The 24119-nt window shown below is 51.7% G+C and overlaps 9 protein-coding genes across 9 annotated transcripts; 3 read left to right on the top strand and 6 right to left on the bottom strand.

The window, feature by feature from the left end:
* Window positions 1-868: 868 nt before the first annotated feature.
* M430DRAFT_132593 (hypothetical protein) lies at window positions 869-2431 on the bottom strand (the record flags this gene model as incomplete). Its single annotated transcript, XM_024862259.1, has 4 exons — window positions 2321-2431; window positions 2003-2191; window positions 1137-1949; window positions 869-1086 (listed from the first exon to the last, which is right to left on the bottom strand). The coding sequence occupies exons 1-4, from the start codon at window positions 2349-2351 to the stop codon at window positions 869-871; spliced, it is 1251 nt and encodes a 416-aa protein (XP_024725792.1). The 5' UTR covers window positions 2352-2431.
* Window positions 2432-2696: 265 nt separating this feature from the next.
* M430DRAFT_32704 (hypothetical protein) lies at window positions 2697-5421 on the top strand. Its single transcript, XM_024866217.1, has 2 exons — window positions 2697-4627; window positions 4884-5421. Exons 1-2 carry the CDS (start codon window positions 2843-2845, stop codon window positions 5214-5216), a joined length of 2118 nt encoding a protein of 705 aa, XP_024725791.1. The 5' UTR covers window positions 2697-2842; the 3' UTR covers window positions 5217-5421.
* A 427-nt stretch (window positions 5422-5848) lies between these two features.
* On the top strand, window positions 5849-6585 carry M430DRAFT_93841 (hypothetical protein; the record flags this gene model as incomplete). Its single annotated transcript, XM_024869792.1, has 2 exons — window positions 5849-6091; window positions 6166-6585. The coding sequence occupies 2 exons, from the start codon at window positions 5849-5851 to the stop codon at window positions 6583-6585; spliced, it is 663 nt and encodes a 220-aa protein (XP_024725790.1).
* A 305-nt stretch (window positions 6586-6890) lies between these two features.
* Window positions 6891-8996, bottom strand: M430DRAFT_15488 (hypothetical protein; the record flags this gene model as incomplete). Its single annotated transcript, XM_024863262.1, has 5 exons — window positions 6891-7153; window positions 7202-7532; window positions 7584-8715; window positions 8779-8864; window positions 8913-8996. The coding sequence occupies 5 exons, from the start codon at window positions 8994-8996 to the stop codon at window positions 6891-6893; spliced, it is 1896 nt and encodes a 631-aa protein (XP_024725789.1).
* A 2483-nt stretch (window positions 8997-11479) lies between these two features.
* Window positions 11480-13286, bottom strand: M430DRAFT_132587 (hypothetical protein; the record flags this gene model as incomplete). The annotated part of the gene is made up of 7 exons (XM_024862258.1): window positions 12699-13286; window positions 12352-12632; window positions 12248-12306; window positions 12120-12198; window positions 11954-12063; window positions 11684-11905; window positions 11480-11628 (listed from the first exon to the last, which is right to left on the bottom strand). Exons 1-7 carry the CDS (start codon window positions 13122-13124, stop codon window positions 11480-11482), a joined length of 1326 nt encoding a protein of 441 aa, XP_024725788.1. The 5' UTR covers window positions 13125-13286.
* A 472-nt stretch (window positions 13287-13758) lies between these two features.
* Window positions 13759-15925, top strand: M430DRAFT_132584 (hypothetical protein; the record flags this gene model as incomplete). Its single annotated transcript, XM_024862257.1, has 4 exons — window positions 13759-14192; window positions 14247-15420; window positions 15471-15734; window positions 15840-15925. Exons 1-4 carry the CDS (start codon window positions 13977-13979, stop codon window positions 15923-15925), a joined length of 1740 nt encoding a protein of 579 aa, XP_024725787.1. The 5' UTR covers window positions 13759-13976.
* Window positions 15926-17042: 1117 nt separating this feature from the next.
* Window positions 17043-18483, bottom strand: M430DRAFT_24609 (hypothetical protein; the record flags this gene model as incomplete). The annotated part of the gene is made up of 2 exons (XM_024865103.1): window positions 17043-17575; window positions 17628-18483. 2 exons carry the CDS (start codon window positions 18481-18483, stop codon window positions 17043-17045), a joined length of 1389 nt encoding a protein of 462 aa, XP_024725786.1.
* A 975-nt stretch (window positions 18484-19458) lies between these two features.
* Window positions 19459-19992, bottom strand: M430DRAFT_164897 (hypothetical protein). The gene has a single exon (XM_024863472.1). It carries the CDS (start codon window positions 19883-19885, stop codon window positions 19529-19531), a length of 357 nt encoding a protein of 118 aa, XP_024725785.1. The 5' UTR covers window positions 19886-19992; the 3' UTR covers window positions 19459-19528.
* Window positions 19993-20098: 106 nt separating this feature from the next.
* M430DRAFT_91943 (hypothetical protein) lies at window positions 20099-23607 on the bottom strand (the record flags this gene model as incomplete). Its single annotated transcript, XM_024869687.1, has 2 exons — window positions 20099-23312; window positions 23369-23607. The coding sequence occupies 2 exons, from the start codon at window positions 23605-23607 to the stop codon at window positions 20099-20101; spliced, it is 3453 nt and encodes a 1150-aa protein (XP_024725784.1).
* Window positions 23608-24119: the final 512 nt, after the last annotated feature.

The raw sequence follows: 24119 nt of genomic DNA, 5'->3' as shown, positions 1-24119 counted from the left end.
GGAGGAATGCGAAGGAGAGAGGAAGGTTCAAGGAGAAAGTCTCGCTTGGAGGTCGCTAGTCTCCCCCTTGCGAAGAGCCCACGAGGCTTCCGGTTACCAAGGTATTCGGGCTTGCGGCAACAAGGCAAAAGAAATCTCTGCTGTGGCCCGCACCGGGGCGGTGCTCTATCATGAGAGGAACAATAATAGTAATTAATATCCTGCGATGGTCGTGACGGCGATGGCTCTCCGCAGTCTTGCTCTGATGCCTCCGGGGGGTCAGGGAGGATATCAGGTGCGAGGCGAAGAAAGGGGGCGACGGATTACACGTTACGGGGGCTAGGGGTGTGCGAGTAATGCTTCCGTCACAGATTATTTAAGCTGGGAGACGTTCAACTCGCCCATATGAACATATCAATCGTTCATCAGAATAATGTCACTGGCACTTGGCTTCTCTTTTCATCTCTCTTACCTGGCGATGGCTTTCTTCTGGCGGGGGTCACGAGGTCACAAGAGAATGCTTCTCCTTTTGCATTGCGCGAGCCCCTTGAGGTACTCCATTCACAGGCACACGCCGCAACGGGACGCGACAAGTAGGAACATCACGGTTTTGCTGCAGATCTCTATATTTTGAGATGTTCTAATGCTCGATAATTCCATGCCATGTGCCCCTTCGACGTGTGGTGTCAGTGGAGAAAAGGCCCACGGCCGTTCTGCATTTTTCCCGCTTAACGAGAAGCATCAAATACAGCTCAAGCATCGAACGCACCCGCCCACAGCGGTGTTGCAGCACGAAATCAGTAATCAAATGAGAAGACAAGCATCACCTGCATCAGGCAATACCTTCTCGTCCATCCCAGAGGCCTTCTCGGCCCGCACATCACGTGCTTTACTCGTCGTCACTGCTGTCATCGTCGTCATCAGTCTTCGCCGCAGCCTTCTTGGCCGGCTTCTTCTTCTTCTTGTTCTTAGCCTTCGTCTCCTTAGCCAATGGCCGAGCCAAGATCTCGAGAACTTCCTCGTCCGTAATCTTCTTGTCCGTCTTGAATTTGGACAGATCTGGGCTGGGAGGCGCGGCCAGTCTCTGGAGACCGTTCTTCGTGATGGCTGTAATCACCGTTAGTCCCGAGTGCAAGAGATATAGCCAAGGACCTTACCAATTGTGGTCAGTAATCTCGCAACAGGCTCATGGTCCTTGTCCCCGACCACTTCATACTGCCTGAAAACATTGCCTCGGACGCACTCAACAACCCCAACCTTTGCATCTCTCTCGTCCTCCAGCTGCCGTAAACTAAAGGGGAAAGTACCAAACTTCTTGACCACCTCGTTCAGGATCTTCTTTGAGCTTGGTCTCTTGAGAGCATACGTAAGGGCGGTCCGGCGGTGTAGAGTTGCCCTGTTCTCGTAGTTCTTGATCTTTCCGGAACCAAGACTAACTCCCATCTCCACGCCCCAGACATCGCCAACCTCAGGGACACCCTCACCCTTGGTGCCATCACCCGGAGCAAGGATGATCTTCTTCTTGCCCTCGATCTCGTTGCGCTCAAACAGCCAGCTCGTGGTGTGCTCAACCAAGTTACAATCGTAGCTCTTGACGACCTTCTCTAGCAGACTGGTGATCTTGCTCTGCGACGGCGGCTTCACCTGGGCGGCCTTGGCTTTCTCTTCGTCTGTGCCGGTTGCGAGTAACCCGGGGGGAACCATCAACCGCAGTAAGAGTTCGTTTGCGTAATGAGTTGCCAGGAGAAGGTCAGCATCTCGGCCAGTGATCTCTCCGTTTGCGTTTTTGGCGGATGGGATAATGATCGTATCGCAGACTATCGTTCCAAGACCGTCAATCTGGGCACCCAACTGAATCTTGATTGCCTCTCCTTCCTTCAGCGTGACAGAGGCTTCAGCCTCGTCCGAGGTAAGCGGGGTGTATGGGGTGACGAAGGAGGATGGGGAGACGGTCGTGGGGTGGGCGATTCCTGGGCAGGTTGTCAGTGAAGCACAAGCGCCAACCATACACATGCAGACGCACCCTTTAAGATATTCTTTCCACGGTAGATCTTCGAAAGCTCCTCATCCAAAAGCTTGTCGCCCTTCTCGCAGATGGTCACGATTTTCTCGCCAGCAACGCACAAGTCGGTTACGGCCGCCAAGACCTTTTGGGAAATGGCAGCGGCATTCTTGTACTTGGTGAGGGTATCGGGGTTGTTCAAGGTGTAGTCTAACAGAAGACCTCGTCAGCGCGCGCTCTGGAGCATTGTCGAGCATGTTGTGGTGCTGGATTTGCTCCCTTCGCACAGAATAGCGGGGTCAAAACATCCCACCACGAGTTGAGGGGGGGCTCTCTTACCGATCTCCTCATTTTCCTTCTTGTCTGCCATGTCTGCGGTAGGGGCAAAGGAGTGTAGGAGAAGGTGACGAGTTCGTGAGAAGAAGAGGGGAAGTTTCTGGGGAATTTGTCCGTCGTTGACGTGTATTGTATTCGAGCAGCGTTCTCCAAGTCGATGATGTGTGCGGGCTTCTTCCCTCTTCGCTTGCACGATCCCTGCACGCGGCCCTCGGTGGTCGCTGTCGCTCGCCGTATTCGTCAACTCCACTCTGAGTGCCTGGTATGTCAGGCTTTCAGTTTTACTCTCTCCATGCCTGGTATGTCAGGCTGCCTCTTTTACTTGACCTACCTTAGTAGGTAGCCACTGGGGCCCTCAGTCAGGATCGCGTTGCGCAGATTCGCGACTCCACGACTCCCAACTCCACAGTCCAGAGGCATAGGATCAGATCAGTCCTTCACCCACGACCCCATCACCCTCGATCGACCAGCACCGTGCCTCTCGCCGCATTCTCCTCTTCCACAGCCGTCGCGAATGTGTCCGCGATGGCTCCCGACCAGCCGGCCTCTTCTGAAGCCGACGCCTCAGCCGCGACACCCTCTGTATTGACGCATCGCGAACGAACCAAATCCGACTTCAACAAGATCCTCCTCGAGCACTATGTCACTCGAGATCTGCTACACACATCTGCTATCCTGGATGACCAGGCCCGGAGGGAAGCAACGTATAACCGGATGAGAAGTGAGGCCGAGGATTACAGGAGGGTCCGGACTGAGTATCGCCAGTTCTTCCCTCCCAGTCGTTTATACGGGCAAGGTTACAGTGGCTATGGTAATGGGCACACGGACGGGCCGACGAAACTTGTATATCCTGGCGCGAAACCACGACTCGGGCACAGGAAGACGGCTCGCCTCCGCATCAAGCGCAAAGAGATGCTGCAACAGGCTGAGCAGATCGAAGAATTGGTCCCAGTACGGTTAGATGTCGACTGGGATAAGATCAAGCTTCGAGATACCTTCACCTGGAACCTTCATGACCGCACCGTCCCCCCGGATCTCTTTGCTGCGCAACTCGTGGAGGATCTAGGTTTGCCGCTCCCCATGGCAAATCCTGTACTCGAGCAGGTGCAGCAACAACTCCACGAACAGCTTAACGATTTTTACCCTCCAGTGTATATCGAGGAGACCGCATTAGACCCCGAGCTGCCCTACTCGGCGTACAAAAATGACGAGATGCGCATCATGATCAAACTTAATATCACAATCGGGCCACACACTTTAGAGGATAAGTTCGAATGGGAGATTAACAACCCCCTAAATTCACCAGAGGAGTTTGCCCAGAGCATGACGCGGGAGTTGTCATTATCAGGAGAGTTCACAACGGCTATTGCACATTGCATACGAGAGCAGAGTCAGCTCTTCATCAGGAGTTTGTATGTGGTTGGGCATCCATTCGATGGGAGACCTCTGGAGGATGCGGACTTGGTTTCTGCTTTCTTGCCGTCACCTTTACCATCCGTTTTCCGGCCGCAGCAGCAAGCCAGGGAATTTGCCCCATATTTGTACGAGATGAGCGAAGCCGACTTGGAGAGGAGCGAGGTCATATACTCGCGAGAGCAGCGCAGACAGAAACGCTCTGTAAATAGGAGAGGAGGGCCAACATTACCTGATCTTAAGGACCGGCAGCGAACGGTGCGAACCCTCATCGTGTCCTCTGTTCTCCCAGGAGCTGCGGAGACCATCGAAGAGAGTCGAATATACAAGCGTGTTGGGGGTGCATCTGGGAGAGGGAAGCGTGCCGGCCTTCGCGATGGAGACCTCTCCGAGTCTTCAGAGAGCGAAGACTCTTCCCCAGAATCTCCCGCCATGTCCAATATGGTATCTGGCACGGCAAGGACGAGGGGCATGCGTGGAGCAGCAACTGCGGCACAACAACGGATGGCCAACCTCGGAAGGTCAGAGACGCCGGAATCAACCATTATGCATCACCACGAGACGAGAACATCTGCGAGAAGGCTCGGCCGGGATGCCCGGGAAGAGAGCTTGGATAACCCAACCATGATCGTCAAGTTGAAGATTGGAAAGGAGAAGTTAAGGAAATTCCTTCGGGATCTCAAGTCCGGAAATCACCTACCTAGTTCACAGCAGACTCCATCATATAACCGCTCCCAGTCCGGTTTAGGAACGCCTGCGCCAGGATCTATGGGACCGCCTTCGACACCTAGCCTGCAGAATCAACCAGCTCCCTCGACGACGCCTGCTCCGCAAGGACAGATTGGTGGAATTGAGGCCCCAGCTCCCATTACTCCTGGGCAGCAAACGAATCCACCTGTAAGCTTCCCCAGCAACATTTTTTAACACGATGAATTCAGAAGTTCTTGGAAAGACCGGGATATCTCGCTGTAGTCTTCTAGAGCAGTGATATTGTCCGAGTTACCGAGAATTTTCAGGGCCGCTCCCACTCTGAGCGACGTCTGTGTCATTATATATGATCAAGTGAGACACAGTCAACTTTCCACTATGATCTTGTATTTTCATGCTTACTTCTAGACGTGACAAATTCCTCCTAAGCTAATTATGCCTCCAGCCACCACCACCGGCCTGGCTAACGGCCGGGCTTAACAAACTTCTAAACCATTACCCCAACGATCGCTTCGAAGGCATGATGAAATACTCTGCCGTGAATGCTGCAACAAACGCACCTTGTCAAGCCCCTCCCCCGGGCCAACCCACCCCAGAAGGCGTGAAGTGGATGTATCTGCCCCGGATACGGTGCCATGATTGTCCAGGGAAATTATATACGCCGGGACCTGAGACCACAGTTGGGAATTTTGAGGTGCATTTGAAGAATCGGCAGCATAGGGAGAGGGTTGATAATAGAGTAGCTGCAGCAAATCAGGCAGCGGCAAAGACGTATTGATAATTCTAAGGAGAAGAGGAGGAATCGGCGAAAAGGGGTGTGTATCCTAGATCATGGGCTGAACCAATCGCGATGATGGAGTTCGGATGCGGGAGTATAGGGTAGGGTGCCTGGCTGAATATATTATTTCAATCTGCCGCATGCCGTTGACATTTATCTTGGATTGCTTGATAGGCAGGTGGTGGAGTTGTCTCCTAATAAGTCGATAACGAGAGATCCTCGTAGAGTCATCAGGCTCCGCTACGAGGTAAAAACACTACGAGAACTCGCGACAGTTGCCTACCTGAGAATCCTTCCAAATAGGCATGAATAGCTCCATTCAGAGGCCGCCTTTTTCACATGTGCTAATGGATACGAGCTTGGAGCCAAGATCTTGTCTGAGGCTTTTAATCTCGCCTATGCCGATTTTATGTCAAGTCACATGATGCTGCCTAGGATTTTGCGGGGACTTGCAGAAAGCAGATCTTGGGATTCAAGGTATAAGTAGAGATGCTGAAGACCTCTGAGATCTACTCATTTCTCATCTAATCGAAGTTTTTATATCCTAAAGAAACCTAATCGACATCATACCTGGTTCATTCCCAAGGTATATGTGTCAAGTTCCCTCATTTATTTCACTCATTTATTTCACAATGCCTTTACTCAGACTCGCTCCCCTATTCTCTCTCGTCGTCTCTGCTCTCGCGGTCCCAAACGTGACCGTCGTCCCCCTTACAGGCGGCTGCTCCGACTACCCCAGCTACGACGCCTCGACCGGCCTCTCCACACAGTTCCTCCTTACCCTCAACAGCTGTGACAACAGCACTATTGAAGGCTATGGCGATACTTGTCAAGTCATCCGCCGCTCAGGGGACACTGGGATCCATGAAGGACGAGTATTTGCTCCCCCACCTCCCCACCCCCGCCTTCACACAACCCTATCCATGTAGCATCTCCTAACACAAGTCAGATCTCAATCGCCACCAACAACCAGATTGCAAAGACAGCATTCCGGTGCAACAGCGCCCTGGGCCCTGGGGTTCTTGAAGCATTGACCCCCACCGGAGTCTCAGGCTACGCGTACAACCAGGTGAACCTGACCTACTACCCGTATGATGCCGAGCTTGGGTGGGGGTTCGGGCAGTACAGCAATCCCGTCTCCGCGTTTGCTCACTTTGATGAGGATGGGAACCGGATCGACGGGGTGTTCTTAGGGCGGGATAATTATACGACCTGGGGCGTCAAGTGGTATCCGGCGGATAGTGGGAGTGTGGATGGAAACCCGTACTGGGGACTGCGGTTGTTGGGCGCGGATAGTGCAGTCCCGGGGACGAATGGGAGTGCATTGTATGAGGGAGAGTACCGGACGTTCTTGAAGGTTTCGGTTTAGATGGGTGCGGCGGGATGAGTGTCGAGGCAATGGATGGATGCGGGAGAGTGGCTGGTGTCTGACAGCTTGTTCATTCTATGATCAAAAGATGAAGTTTAAGTCCCTGCAAGCAATGGGTATATTTCGGGGTCCTTTGTGTCTCTAGAGAGGAATACATTCGACTCCAGACACCTGAACAACCAGAAGCTCGCCAGAGACCGGCAATTATGATAGTCGCACCAGAGATGAGGCGAGGATTTGTGAACCGGAGTAATGCAATAACAACAAGGACAAGCAAAAGTGGTTATACCGCCAACCCCATACTCCTAAGACGTGCGCTCAATATCGAACTGCTTATGGAGCAGTTCACGGAAGGAAACATCTATAGTGTAGAACTCGTCTGCTGGATCGCCTAGGTTCTCCAAGAAGGCCCAGTCATCGGCTGAAATCAGACTTTTCCCAGAGGCCTCGGCTTGATATGCCGCTTCTGTCTGAGACTGCCAGGAGGCTCCCGGCTCGCCATAGTTATAAGAGCGCGAATTTCGACTGTCGGCTTGGTGGTTTCCATTTCCTAGTGGCTGTCTGAGATCTGTGGAGGGGTCAGCAGAGGCATTTTTTAGGTCAGGCACGTGCTTACCCTTTGAGAGAGTCTCTTGGAAGATACCGGCATTTTTCCAGCTCTTCCCTAGTATCGCGAGCCATCGCACACAAAGCTGGATAAGTCTCCGTGCCTCGGGGTCTTCCCCGCCAGCATGCTCGACCGAGTACGACAGAGTACTTGCAGAAGTGAAGATCGGGAATATCATATCACACGACAACATGGGAAGGTTGTTCGAGTACCTTTCCAGGATTGAGCAAATGTTTTTAGCTGCCATAACACAGAGCTGGAGAGGACAGCTAGAAGCACCACTTTTCACCCAGTGCGGAATAAAGGGCCTGTGAAGCAAAATAGTAATGCACCACATCCACTGTGATGGTTAGCAAGATGTCATGCGGTCGATTTGACGTGGGGTACATACCACCATATTTGTAATAGTTACTGGTGGGGCTGGCGCGGTACTATTCATGTCCAGTTTCAACGGAGACGAATCCAGCATCAGATGATAATCTTTCAATTCCTGCCACAACCTCATCCTGGCTTCTTCTCCAGCTTTCAAGTTCTCACGAACTATAGCTCGACCAGCCACAGAGTATATCTCCCGTAAGACCTTCTCCATGATCTTCGTCAGTTGGACAGTGGTGTGGAATCCAGAGATTGTATGCGTCTTGACCGACACCGGTCCGCTTTGGCTAGATGTTGTCAGAGATAATAACTGATACTCATCAGATTCGGAAGCAGAAGGATACGACGTGTCCGTTTCCTCCGCCCTGAGGAGTACCGGACGGGCTAATTCACATGCCATCATCTTCTCTAGGACAAAGATATTCCACCACAGGCGGGAACGGACTTGGTTATCAATGGAAGCCGAGTCGGATTTTACTTCTCTGTGCAGACGCAATTCAATTGCCATCCCAGCTGCCAGGCTGCACAGGAGAGCTGCTGATTCGGACTCGGCTACCCCATGCTGCTGAAGCGCGAGTATGGTTAGCGCCTGACAGGCCTCGATCGATGGTTTGAGGAATTTCAGAGGGTGGAACCCATTCCCGGTATGATCATTGCCAAGGGCTAACAGTGCCGCCTGGAACAACAGCGACGGTGGGGGCAGGAGTCGATCAGGAACTCGTTTGTTGCTGAGATCATCCACGGGCTGGACGCAGGCAGCTATCGAATATATCGCATACAGCAGCTGTTGGGGTATCGTATCCAGTAGGCGTTGATGATCTAGCATATCATACACAGGTTTGTAAAGTAGAGGCCAGATGGGATGGATGGTATCGAAGTAGGCTTTGAAAAGCCGAGCCGAGATATCACGAGGGATCTCGGGAAGGGCAGTTGGTGCCGTTCTATTTGGTACAGTCCGGATTCCAATTGGAGCTGGGCTATAGTTGCCAAGATTATTACTATAAGTCTCGTGATTTTGTGATCTCGAGCTCATGGCTGCATTGTGGTTTTCCAAATCATGGTTGGGAGGTGTTGATCTTATACTCGGAGAACCCCGTTGTACAGGCCCAGATACGGTGTCCTGCAAGCTTGAAGTCGTTCTCCTTTCTCTGTCTGCGGATCAGCTCAATGAACTGGCCGATGGCTCTGACCCGGGAAGTCAGAACACTCACCTCTTGTTCCGCTTGGAAACTGAATATGTGCAGTCCTGGACGCCTCTCTGGCGGCACTGTCCACATGCCGGGAGACCTCCGTCACACTAAGAAACAATCAGTATACAGCGAGACGCAGGGATACGGAATAGTACCTTGGTCTTCCTCCGACTGCATGGCACGCAGGCCTGGGATACACGTTTACGCGGGCGAATGCTGGACATGTCGGAATCGTCCATCGCAGATCAGTGGGGGGTACGGTCAGGACTGGATATGAGATGGATATATCCGACCGGCTGATTCTCACGATTCGAAGAGGGTACGTCCAGCTTTCGGGGACGAGGGCGGGAGAGGTATATTTGCAGGTCAGCGGGCGTGGGCGGTTAAGTGTCACGCACATGCTGATAGCCGGGATAGCCGACAAATAGACGCTCGCCGCTTTACCGACCCGGCCCGAGGAAACAATATCGATTCCGGGAATCTGATTGGATACCCCGCTGCTCTCGTGTGTCGCCCAACGCCGGCAGCCTTTGTAACCCCGGTCTTTACTTAAGATAGATCCAATAGCCGGAAGCGACTCCGATCTCTACGGAGGGAGACGGTAGACCACTGCTTGCATTCCCGTATCAGACTATTTCGACTGCAAAACAATCACACTCTACCTACAAAGCTCCTATTATTTGGCCGATGTCTATAGTTGATGAAGTGAAAGATAGGATAGTTGTCCGCATAACCCAGAAGCAAACACCTAGAACCCGCGTTCTTCCAACCAGTCATGGACAGCCGAAAATCCCGTCCAAACATTCAAATGAAGCTGCCAGCAATGGCCTGCCTCTGGCACCGCCCACCATTTATAGTTTCCCGGGCAGGAAGTATTCGCTCTTTTGTCGCCCGGGGGGGGGGGGGGGGGCTGGAATTGCTTGGGCTAGAGCCTGGGGGATTGTGGGAGTGAGCAGGAGGGGCTCCTGGCACTGACAGGAGCACTTTATCCTGTCGTCGTCACCACTATTCCTAGTCTCTTGTACTCACTTGCTACTGAAGCCAGACTGAGAGTTATGAGGCCCGTTACTCCTTTCCGAATACTAGTGGTCCCACGGCGAGAATAATCATATGCTATGAACGCCGGCTCAGGATTCCCGAGGTATCAAAGGGCCTAAAGGCATAGCTAGTCCCAGACGGCGAGGACTCTTTCAGATACCCAAGTGGTAATCCTCCGAACTTATTTGGCTTTTTCAAATCAGCCCGTGGGGCGCCGAGGGAAGCCTTCGAACGTATGAGTCGGAGGAGCTCGTGGATTATAGCGACGTGCGCTGGGATCTGAACGAGGAGGATCCGGATGTGAAAAGGCACCAGATCCGAGATGGTCAATTGAGAAGGTCGGGTCACCAAGGGAAGAAGCATAAAAATCCAGCTATATCTGGAGCGTTGTAGTCTGTACCTGGTGACCGATCACCGAACCCTATCCCTATCAGCTAGGGGAACAGAGTAGGGAGTGAATTGAATCTGGGCGACATTATGAAGAAAGGAAAGGGTAGTTTTAGGCCCATACAATAAGTGCGGCCATAGGTGGCTCCGTGAGACAGAAACTGTAGAGTCTTCTTATGAGACGGGAATCGGGATAGAAACTTCGAGTTCACAGTATGTGCCCGCGATATTGTAAGTTCCACTGATAGGATGCGAAATCCAAGAGGGGTCCCTAGGATTGACTCGACGTTGAGCGATAATTCAGCCTTCAGGAGGGAGTAAAGCATTGTTGCCGGTTATTGTAACAAGGATGACTATATCAGTGCAATTTGGTCCACGAGGTCTAGACAAGCTGGTTGCAGGAAGATAGGTGGAAAGGACTAAGAAACCCAGGCTAATAATGCCGAACCTGTTGTCTCAGAAGATGTCTCGGGGTGCGGAAGAGGGTTCTCTTGGTGTTAGATACCTATCTGACTCTGTGCTAGTTCGTGATAGTTGTAAACCCAAGCTACAGTAGGCGCTATAAAGGAGCCTTCGAGTAACAAAAGACCACATGTCAAAGTTAGTGAGACCCCTGATTCTCATACAATGTAAACTGACAAGCTTCAAACCTCGAATCCAAAGGGTGTCAAAATGCTCCTTTAGTTCAAGGCCCTAAGGTCGGTGATGCATAAAGATCAGGGCTTTTGCATAGTCTCAATTCTGTACGTACCTGATTCGTAGCAGGACCTTGTTGCGCTTGTACTCAGATACCACAACCGGTGTCTAGAGTCTCCTTGCTTGTTCTTTGGACATATCGATAGTGGAAATTTTAGAGCCGTATTTATAAATGCGTATACTACCTAGGAAACGAGGGTTTAGTGCTCTAAGGCATCTGCTGTTGTGAGATAATTAAAGGTCAGGTATCGCGGGGCCATGCATGCCGCACTTGAAGGCGGTCGAGGTAAGGTCGCACCTGGGCGCTGTGCTTCGTACCACAAATATTCTCCCTTGCTTTTCTCATTTACAATTCGAAATTGCAAAATGCAAATGTGCGGTATACGATTCAAAAACGGATGAAGAGGGGTGGATCCTAGCGTCTTTCCCTTGATTTGGAGACGAACTGAAGTCAAAGAGAATATAGTAATTCAACAGAAAAGATTCGATGGGAGCACGTGTCACGGCTTTGGTCAAATAATAGATCGATAAAGGCGTTTGAAGATACGTAAAGATTTGATCGAAATTGAAAAGATAGCAGAATATGGTCTCTTTCACATCATTATTCGCAAGGATAAAGCCCTTTTGCGGGTTTCGTCTCAAAGAACGTGTCTGGTAACTCCCACTCGGGATTCTCTCGTAGCATTGCTTGTTTAGAATCCGTCACAACATCATATCCAAAATTATACTTGAAAAACTCCTCGGGAGTTTCTATCCCCGCACTATCAGTGACGTACATTTAGAATATATGGGCGGGGTAACTTACTCGGAATACTGTCTGCGGGTATGAACTTTCTTACTTCTGCGTACATCTTTTCTGGCTCGTCTTGCCCAGCATTGCTAAATATGGTTATGACGCTTGCTCTGTTCATTCTTATTTTTTCATAGAGCTGAATCCTTTGGTCGAAAACCTCAGGGGTGCAGTCCATCAAACTAATGCCCAAGGCCAGTGCGTCTTCGATTGCCTGGCAACCACCTTGGCCTTGGTCTTTTGGGATTAATATTCTGACAGTTGGGTTTGAAGAGGAAACCTTACGTGGAAGCATAGGGTGTGCAGCATCTCCAACTAGAACTAGCTTGCCTTTGCGCCATGAAGGAAGGGGTGCGCGGTAGAGGAGGGGCCATTGTTTGACATCTGTTGCTTTCCTGTTGTGGAAGTATCAGAATTTTTATCTTGTTTGTGAAACAGAGATCAAATTTACTTGAGTACTGCCAGAACGGAAGTATGAAAATCCGAGTAGCGCTCAAGGAGGGCGGATGGATCTACAGCAGTTTGCCAATCTACCGATAGAGTCAGCCATGTGCTTGCTCAAATTCGAAAAGGACTTGCCTTCATGATCCACCTGCTCGTCACTGTGGAAGATCCCCACAAAGTTATATATTTCATTGCTGACTTGGCTCAGCTCTTGTCTTTTCAATGCCTTGCATACTTACTTCCGACATGGATACCACACCAATCGTTTTCCGTCTCCCACAGCCATGGTTATTCGGCCGTCACCATCTTGAATAAATTGAGCAGTCTCCGGGTCATCCGCAATGTCTTTTGAGGGAATCAAGAAGCGATATGCGAAGTTATAATTCGTGGTTGGTAGAGCGGGGTTCGGAGCTCCAAGTATGGCTTCCACCGCACGGGAATGGACGCCATCTGCTGCAATAACCAAGTCTCCTGTAATAGACTTGCCATCTTTGAAGTAGATAGTACCGGTTTCGGGGTCCTTTCAGATGCATAAGTTCCTATATCAAGACCAAGCCTTGAACTGAAGCTGCTAAATTGCACATACATATTTCGTCACTTCAGACTTGAGATGAACCTCTGCAGGTCTTCCTTCTCCCCCCTTCTGAGTTGCTAGGCGCTTTAACTCTTCGTGCAAATCAACACGATGTGCCAGGTACCAAGGTGCTCCAAACTTGGAGGTTATGTACGACTCATCGGTCTCATGAAACTTTTCCAGAGTTGAGCCGTGGGCCCGGAATGTGCTGTTACATGTCACAAAGCGTGCCTTTACAGGATCCAGACCCCACGCCAGAAGTCCACGGGAAGCGTTGGGACATACGTGGATGGCGGCGCCGAGCTCGTTATTCAGCGATGATCGCTCGTAGATCTGGACAATGTGGCCAGCACGACGGCAGGAAATGGCAGCACTGAAACCAGCGATACCTGCTCCTACAATCAATACATTAAGAGGCGAGGGGCTGGCGGAAGGCATGCTTGAAGATTGGAGGAGAGAGGATCAAAGTCAGAAACTTCCGACTGCTTGCTCAGTGTAGCCGAACTTGGTGCTACTTGGTACTGCATCTGAGCGAGGTACACCGTCCCATGGTCTTTATATCAGCGTCTAGACCGCAGTGAGATTGATACACCGTTTCCCAGCCCCAGAGGCTTATGCGGGATCTAGTCCGTAGAGAGTGTCGGGACTCGGAAGACCCAGGGTCACTCCGCGAGTCGCGAGAAAGCAGATTCCCGATCACCGCGGTCTAGATCTCGGGCGGCTCGTTCAAGCGCGGGTATTAATAAGCGACCCCTATCCATCCACGAAATGTGTCTCGCGCTTCACTCGTGTCTCTTCTTGTGTCAGTATGTCAAGTATGAGAAGACCCTTTTTCTTCGCATGACTTACAACGATGCCCTTGACACCGTATAACCTCATCCTCGAAGACTGGCCTGCCAAGCACCGTTTCTGCCGGACGTCGGACGCCCCCACGTCTGTGTCCGCTGCAATGACCGGTAATCTTTCCTATATCGAGGACCCTTCATTGACATTGATTCAGTATGTCTGGGTCAATAAGCCATCCTCTCGAGCATGTGCATCGTCACGATTCTTGCAAAACTCAACCAATAATAACCCAACTATGTTTACGTCTCGAGCGCAGTGTTCGATGGAAGTTGGAACATGACTTCGTAGCACGTTGCTTCCGGGTCTTCCTCTGAGAAACCCCCTATTGTCCTACTCTTTCTTATATTCCTCTTTTATTCCCATGTTGTGCACCTATCTTTCACGCCGAGCTCGAGATAAACCCTGCTCGTCTCTTCTCCCTCGCACAGCTCTTTAGTCCACATCATGCAGAAAAGTCAAGCGACGGAGGTGATTGAGGAACAGAAGCCCGAAGTGGTAAGATCGGAGAAGGAGTTAGGGTCCCCGAACGCAGATAAAGTGTCCATCCGGGAAGACGAGGCGGAACCCGTCCCTCATCTACACGCGAAGACCTTCCTGACCCTCTTCGCTATCTGCCTAATCTGCTTTGCTGAAGTTATCAATGTCGTCGGTGCAGGTTCTGTGAGTAACACCTGGGTGTATGGATCGAGATACCTTCTAACTTGAACGATATAGCGCGCCCGAGACATCGCAATCGTTGTGGGCGGCTCATCTAACACTGTGTGGCTCACGTCTTCAGTCACTATCCTTACCGTTGTGCTCAGCCCACCTGTGTCACAAGCTTCGGATTATTGGGGCCGAAGATGGTTTCTGATTGTCTTGACTCTCTGTGGCTCTGTCGGCTCGGTAATCGTTGCTCGCGCAAAATCTATGAGAATGGCTATTGCGGGCGAGGTAGTGACAGGGTTGTCATACGGCGCGCAGCCACTGCTACACGCTATAAGCTCAGAAGTCCTACCACGAAAGTATAGACCATATGGACAAGCTCTTGATAACCTGGCTGGGGCGCTGAGTGGGTTGACAGCAATCTTGGTCGGAGGAGCCATGACACGGCATGGGAATCACGCAGGCTTTCGCAATTATTGGTACATGTCGACCGCTTTCTACACCATCGCAGCAGTCATCTGTTTCTTGCTCTACAACCCTCCTGTTAGGGAGTCGCAGATGGGGCTCACCAATTGGGAAAAGATACGCAAGCTCGATTGGATTGGTTATGCACTCCTTGCCACAGGCCTCGTCCTGTTCTGTATGGGACTAGTTTGGTCACAGAATCCGTACCCATGGACCAATGCCCATGTTTTGGCGCCCTTCCTGATCGGAGTTGTCCTGATTGCCTGCCTTGTACTATATGAGACGAGGTTCAAGAAGGATGGTATGTTCCACCACGGCCTATTCTCTCGGGGGTGGAACTTTGTCATCGCGCTCATATGTCTGTTTGCTGAAGGTTTAGCCTTCTTCGCCGCGAACAACTACTTCTCTTACGAACTGATTGTCCTTTACAACACGGATCCGCTGACGACCGGCGTCCGATATGGCATCAGTTCCATGGTGTACGCAGTAGTGACCTGTCTAGCAGGCGCCTTCTGCTCCATTACGAAGAGAATTCGTTACCCCACAGCCCTTGCCTTCAGCTTTACGACCACCTTCTTCATATGCATGGCTACAGCAACCCCCGGATCATCGACGGCAGTGTGGGCGTATCCAGTCTTCCTCGGTATGGGGCTTGGCATCTGTCTCTGCGCTCTTGTGACCGTCGCTCAGCTCAGCACCACCCCGGAACTCATTGCCATCGCAAGCGGTTTGACGATTTCCGTCCGATCATTTGGTGGCTCTGTGGGCCTAGCAGTCTGTAAGTGACGTCCCGTCTCTCTAGGAAGACAAGCTAATTCCTTTTCACAGTTAACGCAATCTACACATCCAAGTACGGCGGCAGCATAAGCCCCAAGATCGCCGCAGCTGCTCTGCCTCTTGGGCTGCCTTCCACTTCCCTACCGGCGTTGATAGAGGGCCTCACCTCTGCCAACTCCACTGCTATTGCAGCGGTTCCTGGAATCACACCTGAGATTATAAGCGCGGCTACCGGAGGTCTACTAGAAGCTCACGCTATAGGATTCAGATATGTTTGGGTCACGGCCGGATGTTTCTCAGCCACTGCAGCAATTTGTAGGGTCCCCCCCAATTAAACCTCTTTTTCCTAGCGTCGAAAGAAGGATCACAGGTGCTGTTTACATTTTCTCAAAAGCTTCAACTGACAAGTTTACCTCCCAGGCGCCCTCTTCTTAGTTGACCCAACCAAAGAGTTCAACATGCACATCGACGCTCCAGCAGAGAACGAGAAGGAATTATTCTCCTGAGCTGTGGATTCCATCCGCTTCCCTCCCGCCAGGGACATATATATATACACACCTGTCCTAGATCGTATCAGCATGCAGGACCATCAGCCATCTCTACACACCTGCTTTGAGCAACCACTTCTTCTGAATCCGGCAACAGCTCACGAATCAATCATGCACATTTAGAAGCAGTCTGTGAAGTCCAACGATGCATTCCAATATATACAAAGCAACGATCAACAGTGTCCCCTCCATCTTCTATTTACACTCCTGAGTAGCCCTCATCTAACATGCAACGCCGCCCGCCAAAGGACCAACCCCGATGAAACAAGTATGGGACTTGAAAATTTGAAGGATAGAAAAGTCCGGCGAGATTCAAGACTATTTGGCTTTTGCTTCTTTATGTGGGGAAAGTTGGGAGGGGCGGGATAGCTATGGGTTTGCTTTGCTTGATGTTAAGAAAAAAGGGGGAGATGCAGATGGAGATCGAGGTCGACATGGAAATGGAAATGTCGGGGAGGCGCAGAGTTCCACGGGCTGCTTACATCACGTACCTACCTAGCTTTCTAGCAGTACCAGCCAGGCAAATGTGAATTATGAAGTCGTTGAACCTAGGACGCGAGAACTGCATTGGTTCTGCGAATCGTGGTTTAAACGCTCGTCTCATGAAGGCACAACCGGTTTAAACTATTCGAATTTCGAAGATTCCGGGGTACCTACACTACAGCCTCACATCATAACCCCCTCCCCCTCCCCCCCTTCTTATACCCCAGATATCACATCACATCAACCAAACTATATCAAAAAGGCGCAATAGGGATCTGGAAATATAAATATGGTAAAAAAATAAAACAGGATCTGCCGTCTTTCGACGCGGTGTATCTGTCTATCTGAATCTATCCATCTATTCATACATCTCTTTCTTTTTTTCTTTCTCTTTCTTCTTTCTTTCTCTGTCCAAAAAAATCAATCAAATAAACAAACAAGCAAGCAAGCAACTCGCCTCTACCAATACGACGAGATCCCTCAACGCCTCCCCTGATGAATCCTCGCACGTGCACGTGCAGTACATCCGCATACGGTCTCCCACTCAAAAACGGGATTCCTTGACCGCGATACAACGCAAGTAAGGAAGCGGCTACGCCTCTGCCAGCAGAGGCAGGTTCGCGCGCAGCTGCGCAGATTGCGACAACCGCCTTGCGCCTGAGGACATGGCCGTAGCCCTGACACTCGGCGCCTTCTCCTCCGACTTCTCCTCCGCCTTCTCAGGAATCTTATCCACGAGGTTTCTCGGCTTCGCTTCGCCCTTGCGAGCGTACAGGTTGCGGAACATGAAGACGCCGCTGCCCTCGGCGCCCTCGGTCTCCTCGACGAACATGCAGGTGCGCTGGTTGCGCCAGAAGGCGGTCCAGAAGGGGGTCTTCGTGTCGGCCCTGTAGTGCGAGCCCATGACCTTCTTGATGTGAACGGAGGCTTCGGCAGCGTGGTAGAAGGGGATGGTGGAGACGAGGTGGTGGCAGACGTGCGTGCCGATGATGTCGTGGAAGAAGTGGGTGTCGAGGAAACCTAGGTCTCGGTCAATGGTTGCGGTTGCGCCGCGGGCGAACGTCCAGGTCTTGTTGTTGTAGTGCGGCATAGTAGCATCGGTGTGCTGGAGGAAGGTTATTGCAACTTTGCCATATCTGTCAGTACGTCTCCAAGCTGGCCGAGGTTAGGAACTCACCAATCCAGTTGTTAACCCACAACCACGGAATACCCCAGAGCACAATCACATTCAGACTTCCAAAGACCTGTCCTGCCCACACGAGTGCGGCGATCATAACCGCAACGCCGAGATCGCTCAGAGCGATTAACGGAAGCTCTCTCTTTTTATAGAACACACTGTCCTCGCCGAAGTAGAAATGAGTGATTCTCAACCCCTTCGCACCGTCATAATCCTGGCCCGTCAAGTTGAAGAGCAGGTATCCCGGCCAGCCAAAGAACTGATGTATGAAACAGAACCACAGCGTCGCAATCGGGGAATCCTCCGCCAGCTCAGCGAACTCGATCATGTTCTCACGGGCCTTCTCCCCGAAGTTGCGCTGAAGCCAGCTGTGTCTCGTATGGGGGACGAAAGCGGTATCCTTCTCAAGATTGCCTGTCCCTTTATGGTGCTGGGAGTGCGAGAGGCGCCACGAGTGGAAGGGGACGAGAAGGAAGGAGTGCATGATCAGGCCCATGGTCCAGTTCAGCTTCTTGGACTTGGAGAAGGCACCGTGGCCACACTCGTGCGCCAGGATCCAGATGCCGGTGAAAACAAAGCCTTGCACCGTTGTGTAGGCCACCCACGCAGCCGCGCGAAGGTATATGTTTGGTAGGAGAGGGATGTATGTGACTGCGAGGTAGATCAGGGTCGAGGCATAGAAGAAATCGCGGAAGACGTATGCCATGGACCTGAGGGTGGAGGGCTGGTAGCAGTGCTTCGGAATGGCAGCGTGGATGTCCTTCATGGTGTAGGTGGGCAATTCGAAGACATTTCCGTTCAAGTCGATGTGTTTGTACTGGGACTCGTGCTTCTCGCCATCAGCAGAGGCTGCCATCTTTGCAGTGGACTCTTCGATCGGGCTTCTGTTGGTACCGGATCTCATGTTGCTGATGGTAGTCCCAAGAGAGGGAAAAATAAACTGATCAAAAAAGAGCAAAGAGAAAAGAGGAAAGAGAAAAGAGAAAAGATGGAGAGAGAGAGAAAAAGAGGGAGAAAGGGGCCCCGGGGAGCTATAATCTATCTAGTTTTCTTCGCGTCCCGACCCATGCTCCATATTTTAAAATCCTCAACCAATCTGCCTGAGAAGGGCCGTGCGATCTGCCGCTTTCTGCGCGGCTTTGATCTCCTCCGCATTTTGTTTGTCTTTTGACATGTGCGGTGTCTTCTGTTGGAACTGCGAGGAGAGAGTGGAACGTTGTGCTGGGCGATGTCTGATTTGATGTCTGCGCGAGGGCGTGGTGATTAGTGCGCGTATGGCAAGTCGCGAATGGATCAATCAGCCTCTTCACGGTCGTCCTCAGTTCCGCATGGCAAAGGCGTGCTCTTGTCTGTGCCTGTTTCTTTTCTTTCTGTCAGCTTATTCCTGTGTTCATTGTGCTTATTATTGTCCAGGAGAGCAGGGTGCTGACAGCTGCACATGCAAAATCCTTCCACACGGCCGAGCAGTAATAAATTGGTAGGTCGATCGCAGCGTTCGCAGCTCACATAGCCTCATAGTCCAGACCAACTATGCATGAAGGGTCTTGGACCACCTTTTACCTGGATTGCTGAGCGATGGGATTGGTTCAGGGAGTTGTCGTTCGTTCGTTCGTTGGAACTTGAACTCCAACGACCACACCGCCGGACCCTGGACCAACGTTAGCGACGTACAGGGCTCCCCGGCCTAGAAGTTCTGGAACTGTGGCACAGTGGTAACAAGTCGTGTCGCGACTCAGGACGCGCGATTCAGGAGACGGGTGAAGGTTTAAGGGTGTGAAGGGTGAAGGGAAGAGGGAAAAGGGAAGAGAACAAGACTGGAAGAAGAGAAGAAAATAATGGGAAAGGAGGTTAATATTGGTAAATATTGTACACAATATGATTCAAGTCTATTTAAAATATTCTCAGGTAGCCATCCATAAGCCATCATCTATCGTCAAACACTGATTCAACAGTTCCTGTCCAAACTCGTTGAATCGCTCCAGATCGATTATGGGCTGGCCTCTCTCTGTAAACCCACTTTTTAACTTAAAACATGAGGAGGACCTCCCCAGATCTCGCAGCTGACTTCCCGGGTCTTCAGCTCTCAGCCAAAACCCGAGACCATACACATCCAAGAGCACCATAATAGACACCCCATCCATGCCCCGGAAACATATACATGAACGTTTGGATTCCCGCAGAGATCTGGAGATGGTGCCAGCCGTAAGAAACCCACCCCACAGATCATTCCATCGTGTCCCACGCCAAGATCGGCCCATAAATTTGTCCCGGCCTCAGAACTCCTTTTATTTGTGAATTTTTATTTAGTTTATCTCTGATTCAACGGCCAACAACCCACATTCATACACCTAACCGACCAAGGTAAATGCCGTCTGCAAAGTATGCGTCGACATGAACTTGGTTAGATCCAGCGGCCTCGGGGATTATCATCTCTGCAGATCGTTAGTGTCATATGATGCTACCGATCTTGATCAACGTACTCGTCCCCGGCGGCCATTTACCTGCTGCTCTTGTTGCATATAGCCATTGCCGAGGCTGATGCCCGGTATTTGCCCGGCACCCATTCCATTAATGCCGTACCCATAGCCAATGCCCATTCCGAGGTTTCCAAATCCCGGTGGGGCACCGAAGCCTTGTCCAAGAAGGGTTGCAGAACTCATCTGTTGCGGTGGCTGGATCGGACTCGAGTTCATGCCTTGGTTTCGGAAATGGTCCGCAGAAGGCGTAGCAAACCCGGATTGCATACTTGGGTAAAAGTTGTTCATAGGAGGCGCAGCGCGCGAGAGGAGCGACTGCTGATACTGCAACTGTTGGAGATTAATGGGTTGGATGGTACCCGGAGTAAACATAGGGTTTGCCAGCCCGTAAGCAGCATTCTGGGTGTAAGTTCCGAGATTAGAGTCGATACTATCGGTGCGTTGCATACCCAAACCCATATCAAAGCCCGGTTGCATCTGGCCATAGAACTGGTTCCCATATTGAGCAGGGATCTGAGCGTTGACCTGGCTGTGATTCGAGCCAGGCCGTGGACGCTCTTTGGAGTGTGAGTTCTCACGGTTTGGTCCAGTGCTGCCTTGGCGGGTCGAGAGTCCAACCTCATCCATGAGGCGCTTGTATCCTTGCGAGGGTTGCGCCTTGATTTGTTGAAGAACGAGGCGGACGTTTTCGACAACTGAGGGCCTGATACTCTCATCGAAGAAGGGGGTGGTAAGAACCTTAAAGATCAGCGTTGCACCACAAGCATGGTCGGACAGGATGGCTTCAAGGGTAGCGTGGTTAGGGGAGAAGAAGAGAGCTTGGAGGATGGTGTCGCGGGCCTCGGGCTCAAGCCTCTGGTTGATGACCTTAAGAACGGTAAGGTATGCCACCTTGTGCGTGCATAGGTGGACGAGGTGCGGAACAAGCTGAGGAGCAAGTACTGTACGACGTTGAGGGAAGGTGCAGGTATCAAGGAACCAGGTGAGGAGTAGAGCTCCATTTGCGTTGGTAGCCAGCTGGACACTGTGCAGAGCGATGGCTGCAGCAAGCATGCGTTGCTGGTCCTTTGTGGCGTGGTGGCTCTCGAGACAGGCTCGCATCGCTCTGGCTCCGTAGCGGCCTTGGGCAATCTCCCACATCTGGCTTAACATGGCCTCGAAGATAAAGTCGTTGAATGGTGAGCCAAACTTCAAGCAGCACTGCAAAACGTAGTTGCCGTACTGGTCAAGGAATAACGGGACCGTGTACGGCTGGAGATTCGCAACGATCATGCCCATCTGCTTCGGGGTCTTGCAGACGTCGATGATCTTCTGAGCGGCCCAGGTACCATTCTTGTGGACACCAATCTCCGCCATATGAGGGGCAATCTCGGTCAGCATGTTATCCCTCATATCGTCTGAGCAGTGTTCGAACAACTTCTGCACGACAGTGTTTCCGAGATAATCGGAAGAGAGTTCGGCAACCTCGCTCAACATATCAGCGGCGATGCCCTCAATCTCGGCAGCTGACCAGCTCTGGTTGTCGATTCGCTTCCTGATATCCCGGAGCTTGGGGGCGTCATGAATTCTGTTGTGGGCCGGCTCTGGAATTGGTGGGATCTCCGACTCGAATTGGTCGTAGGTGATGGCCTGTTGTAGACTGTGCGAGATCTTGATTTTGTCGTCCTTAGTAGCACCGAATTCTCCAACGATGTCGAGAATATCCGATTTCATGTCTGCAAGCGACGGGATCTTCAGCGCCGCAGTACCTGGTCGTGAGATAACTCCCGGGGAATTTCCATTTAGCCCCAGTCCATTCATCCCACTCTCCTGGCCCTTGGCGAATGGATCCGGACTTGGGGAAGGGAACGCCCCGTTGTCAGGACCCGGGGTGCCTGACGGGGAAGGAGGCTTGGCAAAGTTAATCCGGACGGGTCCGGCACCAGGGAAGATCTCCTTCCCGTTCATCATGGCTTTGGCAGAAATGGCGCTCTCCAACCGCTCAAAGTTCACAAAGCCGCAGTTCTTGTGGGTGAGAACACGAGCAGAGATGATAGGCCCATGGGACTTGAACATCTCTGTCAAAGTCGAGACAGTGGTAGACGATGGGATGCTGCCGAGCCACAGTGCTCGGGTGGGGCCCTCCAGATTATCATCTGGATTCAGCATACCATCGTTCCTGCTGTTGGATCGACCCAGGTTCATAGCGGCAACGGATTCTGGCAGGCCCTCGTACTCTGGTGACTCGCACAGATTCAAATCTGCAGCGGTGAGGCTATTGTCCAGTCGGGATGCAGTAGGGTAGTAATTACGAAGCAATCTAGTGCCAGGCGATTCCAGAACCCCAGCAGTTCTAGCTCTCGGTCTATTCGCCGACGCCTGGCTTGCGTACGCCTGAACTGCGAGATTATGCTGCTGGATTGCTGCATTTGTAGCTGCAAGCTGGATCTGGAGTTGTGCCTGCTGCGTCTCGTACGGCGTCATGTGGCCAGTTCCGTAATCATCCTCTTCCTCTTCCGCGTATTTCTCCTTTGCATTAACTGAGTATGATCGGAATCGGTTGGCTTGCCTCGTGAGGTCTGCGAGGTTAAGATTTGCCAAAAACGGGTTTGACACGGATGCTCGGGGAGTCGTGGGAGTATCGGCCAGACCAAGATAATCCAGTGTCCGCATCTGCATGTCGTTCTCTCCATTCTCCCTGGAGAAAGACGACTGGGCCGGGGAATCCGGGCCATTTGATCCTTGGCTTTGAATGCTCGCAAGGGTGGATGTGCGATCCCGTCCTGTAGCCCAGCTTGTTGCAAACACAGATTGTCCGAACGGCCCGCTAGTATTGGCATACTGGCTGCGTTGCGGCATCGAGCCAGCACGTAGCCGGGATAAGAGAGCAGCATTGCTCACTACGGTATGATCTCCAATCTCGCTCAGGTTTGGAGATGGGCTCTTGAAAGGACTCGGCGAGGGGGTGGGACGGGAAGACTTAGTGACGAGTGACGGGAGGGGTGCGAGTCCATCATTCAACCCTCCAGGAGAGAAACGAGAAGGGACGGTGCCTGCTCGTGCCCGTCGTGTCTGTGGCAGATTATCTGGAGCTGCCAGATGTGCAAAGTCCGGGAAGCCATCTGTTGGTGATTCAGGTATATTTTCGCGGAGGGGTGTGGAACCGCCGCTGGTTGGGGGACCCCAAACGTTGGGTAGTAGTCCCTCCTGTGCCTGGATCTCTCGAGCTCTGTCGTGTATATTTGTTAGCCAATGCTTTTGATTCGGATGCCGGATGGAGTGTACCTCTTGGAGAATAATCTGCTGGCACCGCCGAGCTCATGTGACGGAGAACCAGCCCCCGATCGTGTGTTTCCGGCCATCTTACCAGAATTCAGAGCTCCAAGAAAAGGGGATCTTAAGGCACTTCCGTTTGAACCTTCTGTGGGGGATGTATTAGCGGTCGAAGACCCTGAGCGTGGCATCCCCGCCGATGGCTGGGGTAGGTAGCCCAAAGTTGGGTGATCAGATCTCGAAGACGACATTATAGATTATCGTGCACCAAAATATCTCGGATGCTGGATGAGAGATGGCAGAGGCCGTTTTTAGACGGTCGTTACGTCAGCTTCTAGCCCGACGCCAACTGTCGAATGACAAAGATGTGTGCGGTGGGCCGGCTCACGGAGACGAATTCGTATCAATCGAGACCCGACAATGGAAATATCGAGGGTTACGATGCCGATATCGAGGTCCCTCCGAGGGCTTATGTGTAGAAGGATTGTGGTGGCCGGGGGTTTTCGAGAGAACTCGTTGCCGGTGACGAAATTCTAGTGGATTAAAAAAAAAGGCCGGAACTCTTCAACGGTCGAATGGATGACGACGCGCGAGCGCTCAATAAGCTGGTCCAAGTGTAGAAAGAGGGACGATAGACCGATTGGGATCGGGAGTCCGTGAAGCACGCTCGCGGCAGAGGTGATGCTCGAGGGGGGAGTGCGTTGAATTAGGGTCTTCGAGTCGCAGGAGGATAGTCGAAGAGAGAAGGCTGGATGTGCGGTTC

The sequence above is a fragment of the Amorphotheca resinae genome, assembly GCF_003019875.1.
Source record: "Amorphotheca resinae ATCC 22711 unplaced genomic scaffold M430scaffold_1, whole genome shotgun sequence".
NCBI lineage: Eukaryota > Fungi > Ascomycota > Leotiomycetes > Helotiales > Amorphothecaceae > Amorphotheca > Amorphotheca resinae.
The sequence above is the reverse complement of the archived record's forward strand: the minus strand, read 5'-3'. Positions and strand labels throughout refer to the sequence as shown.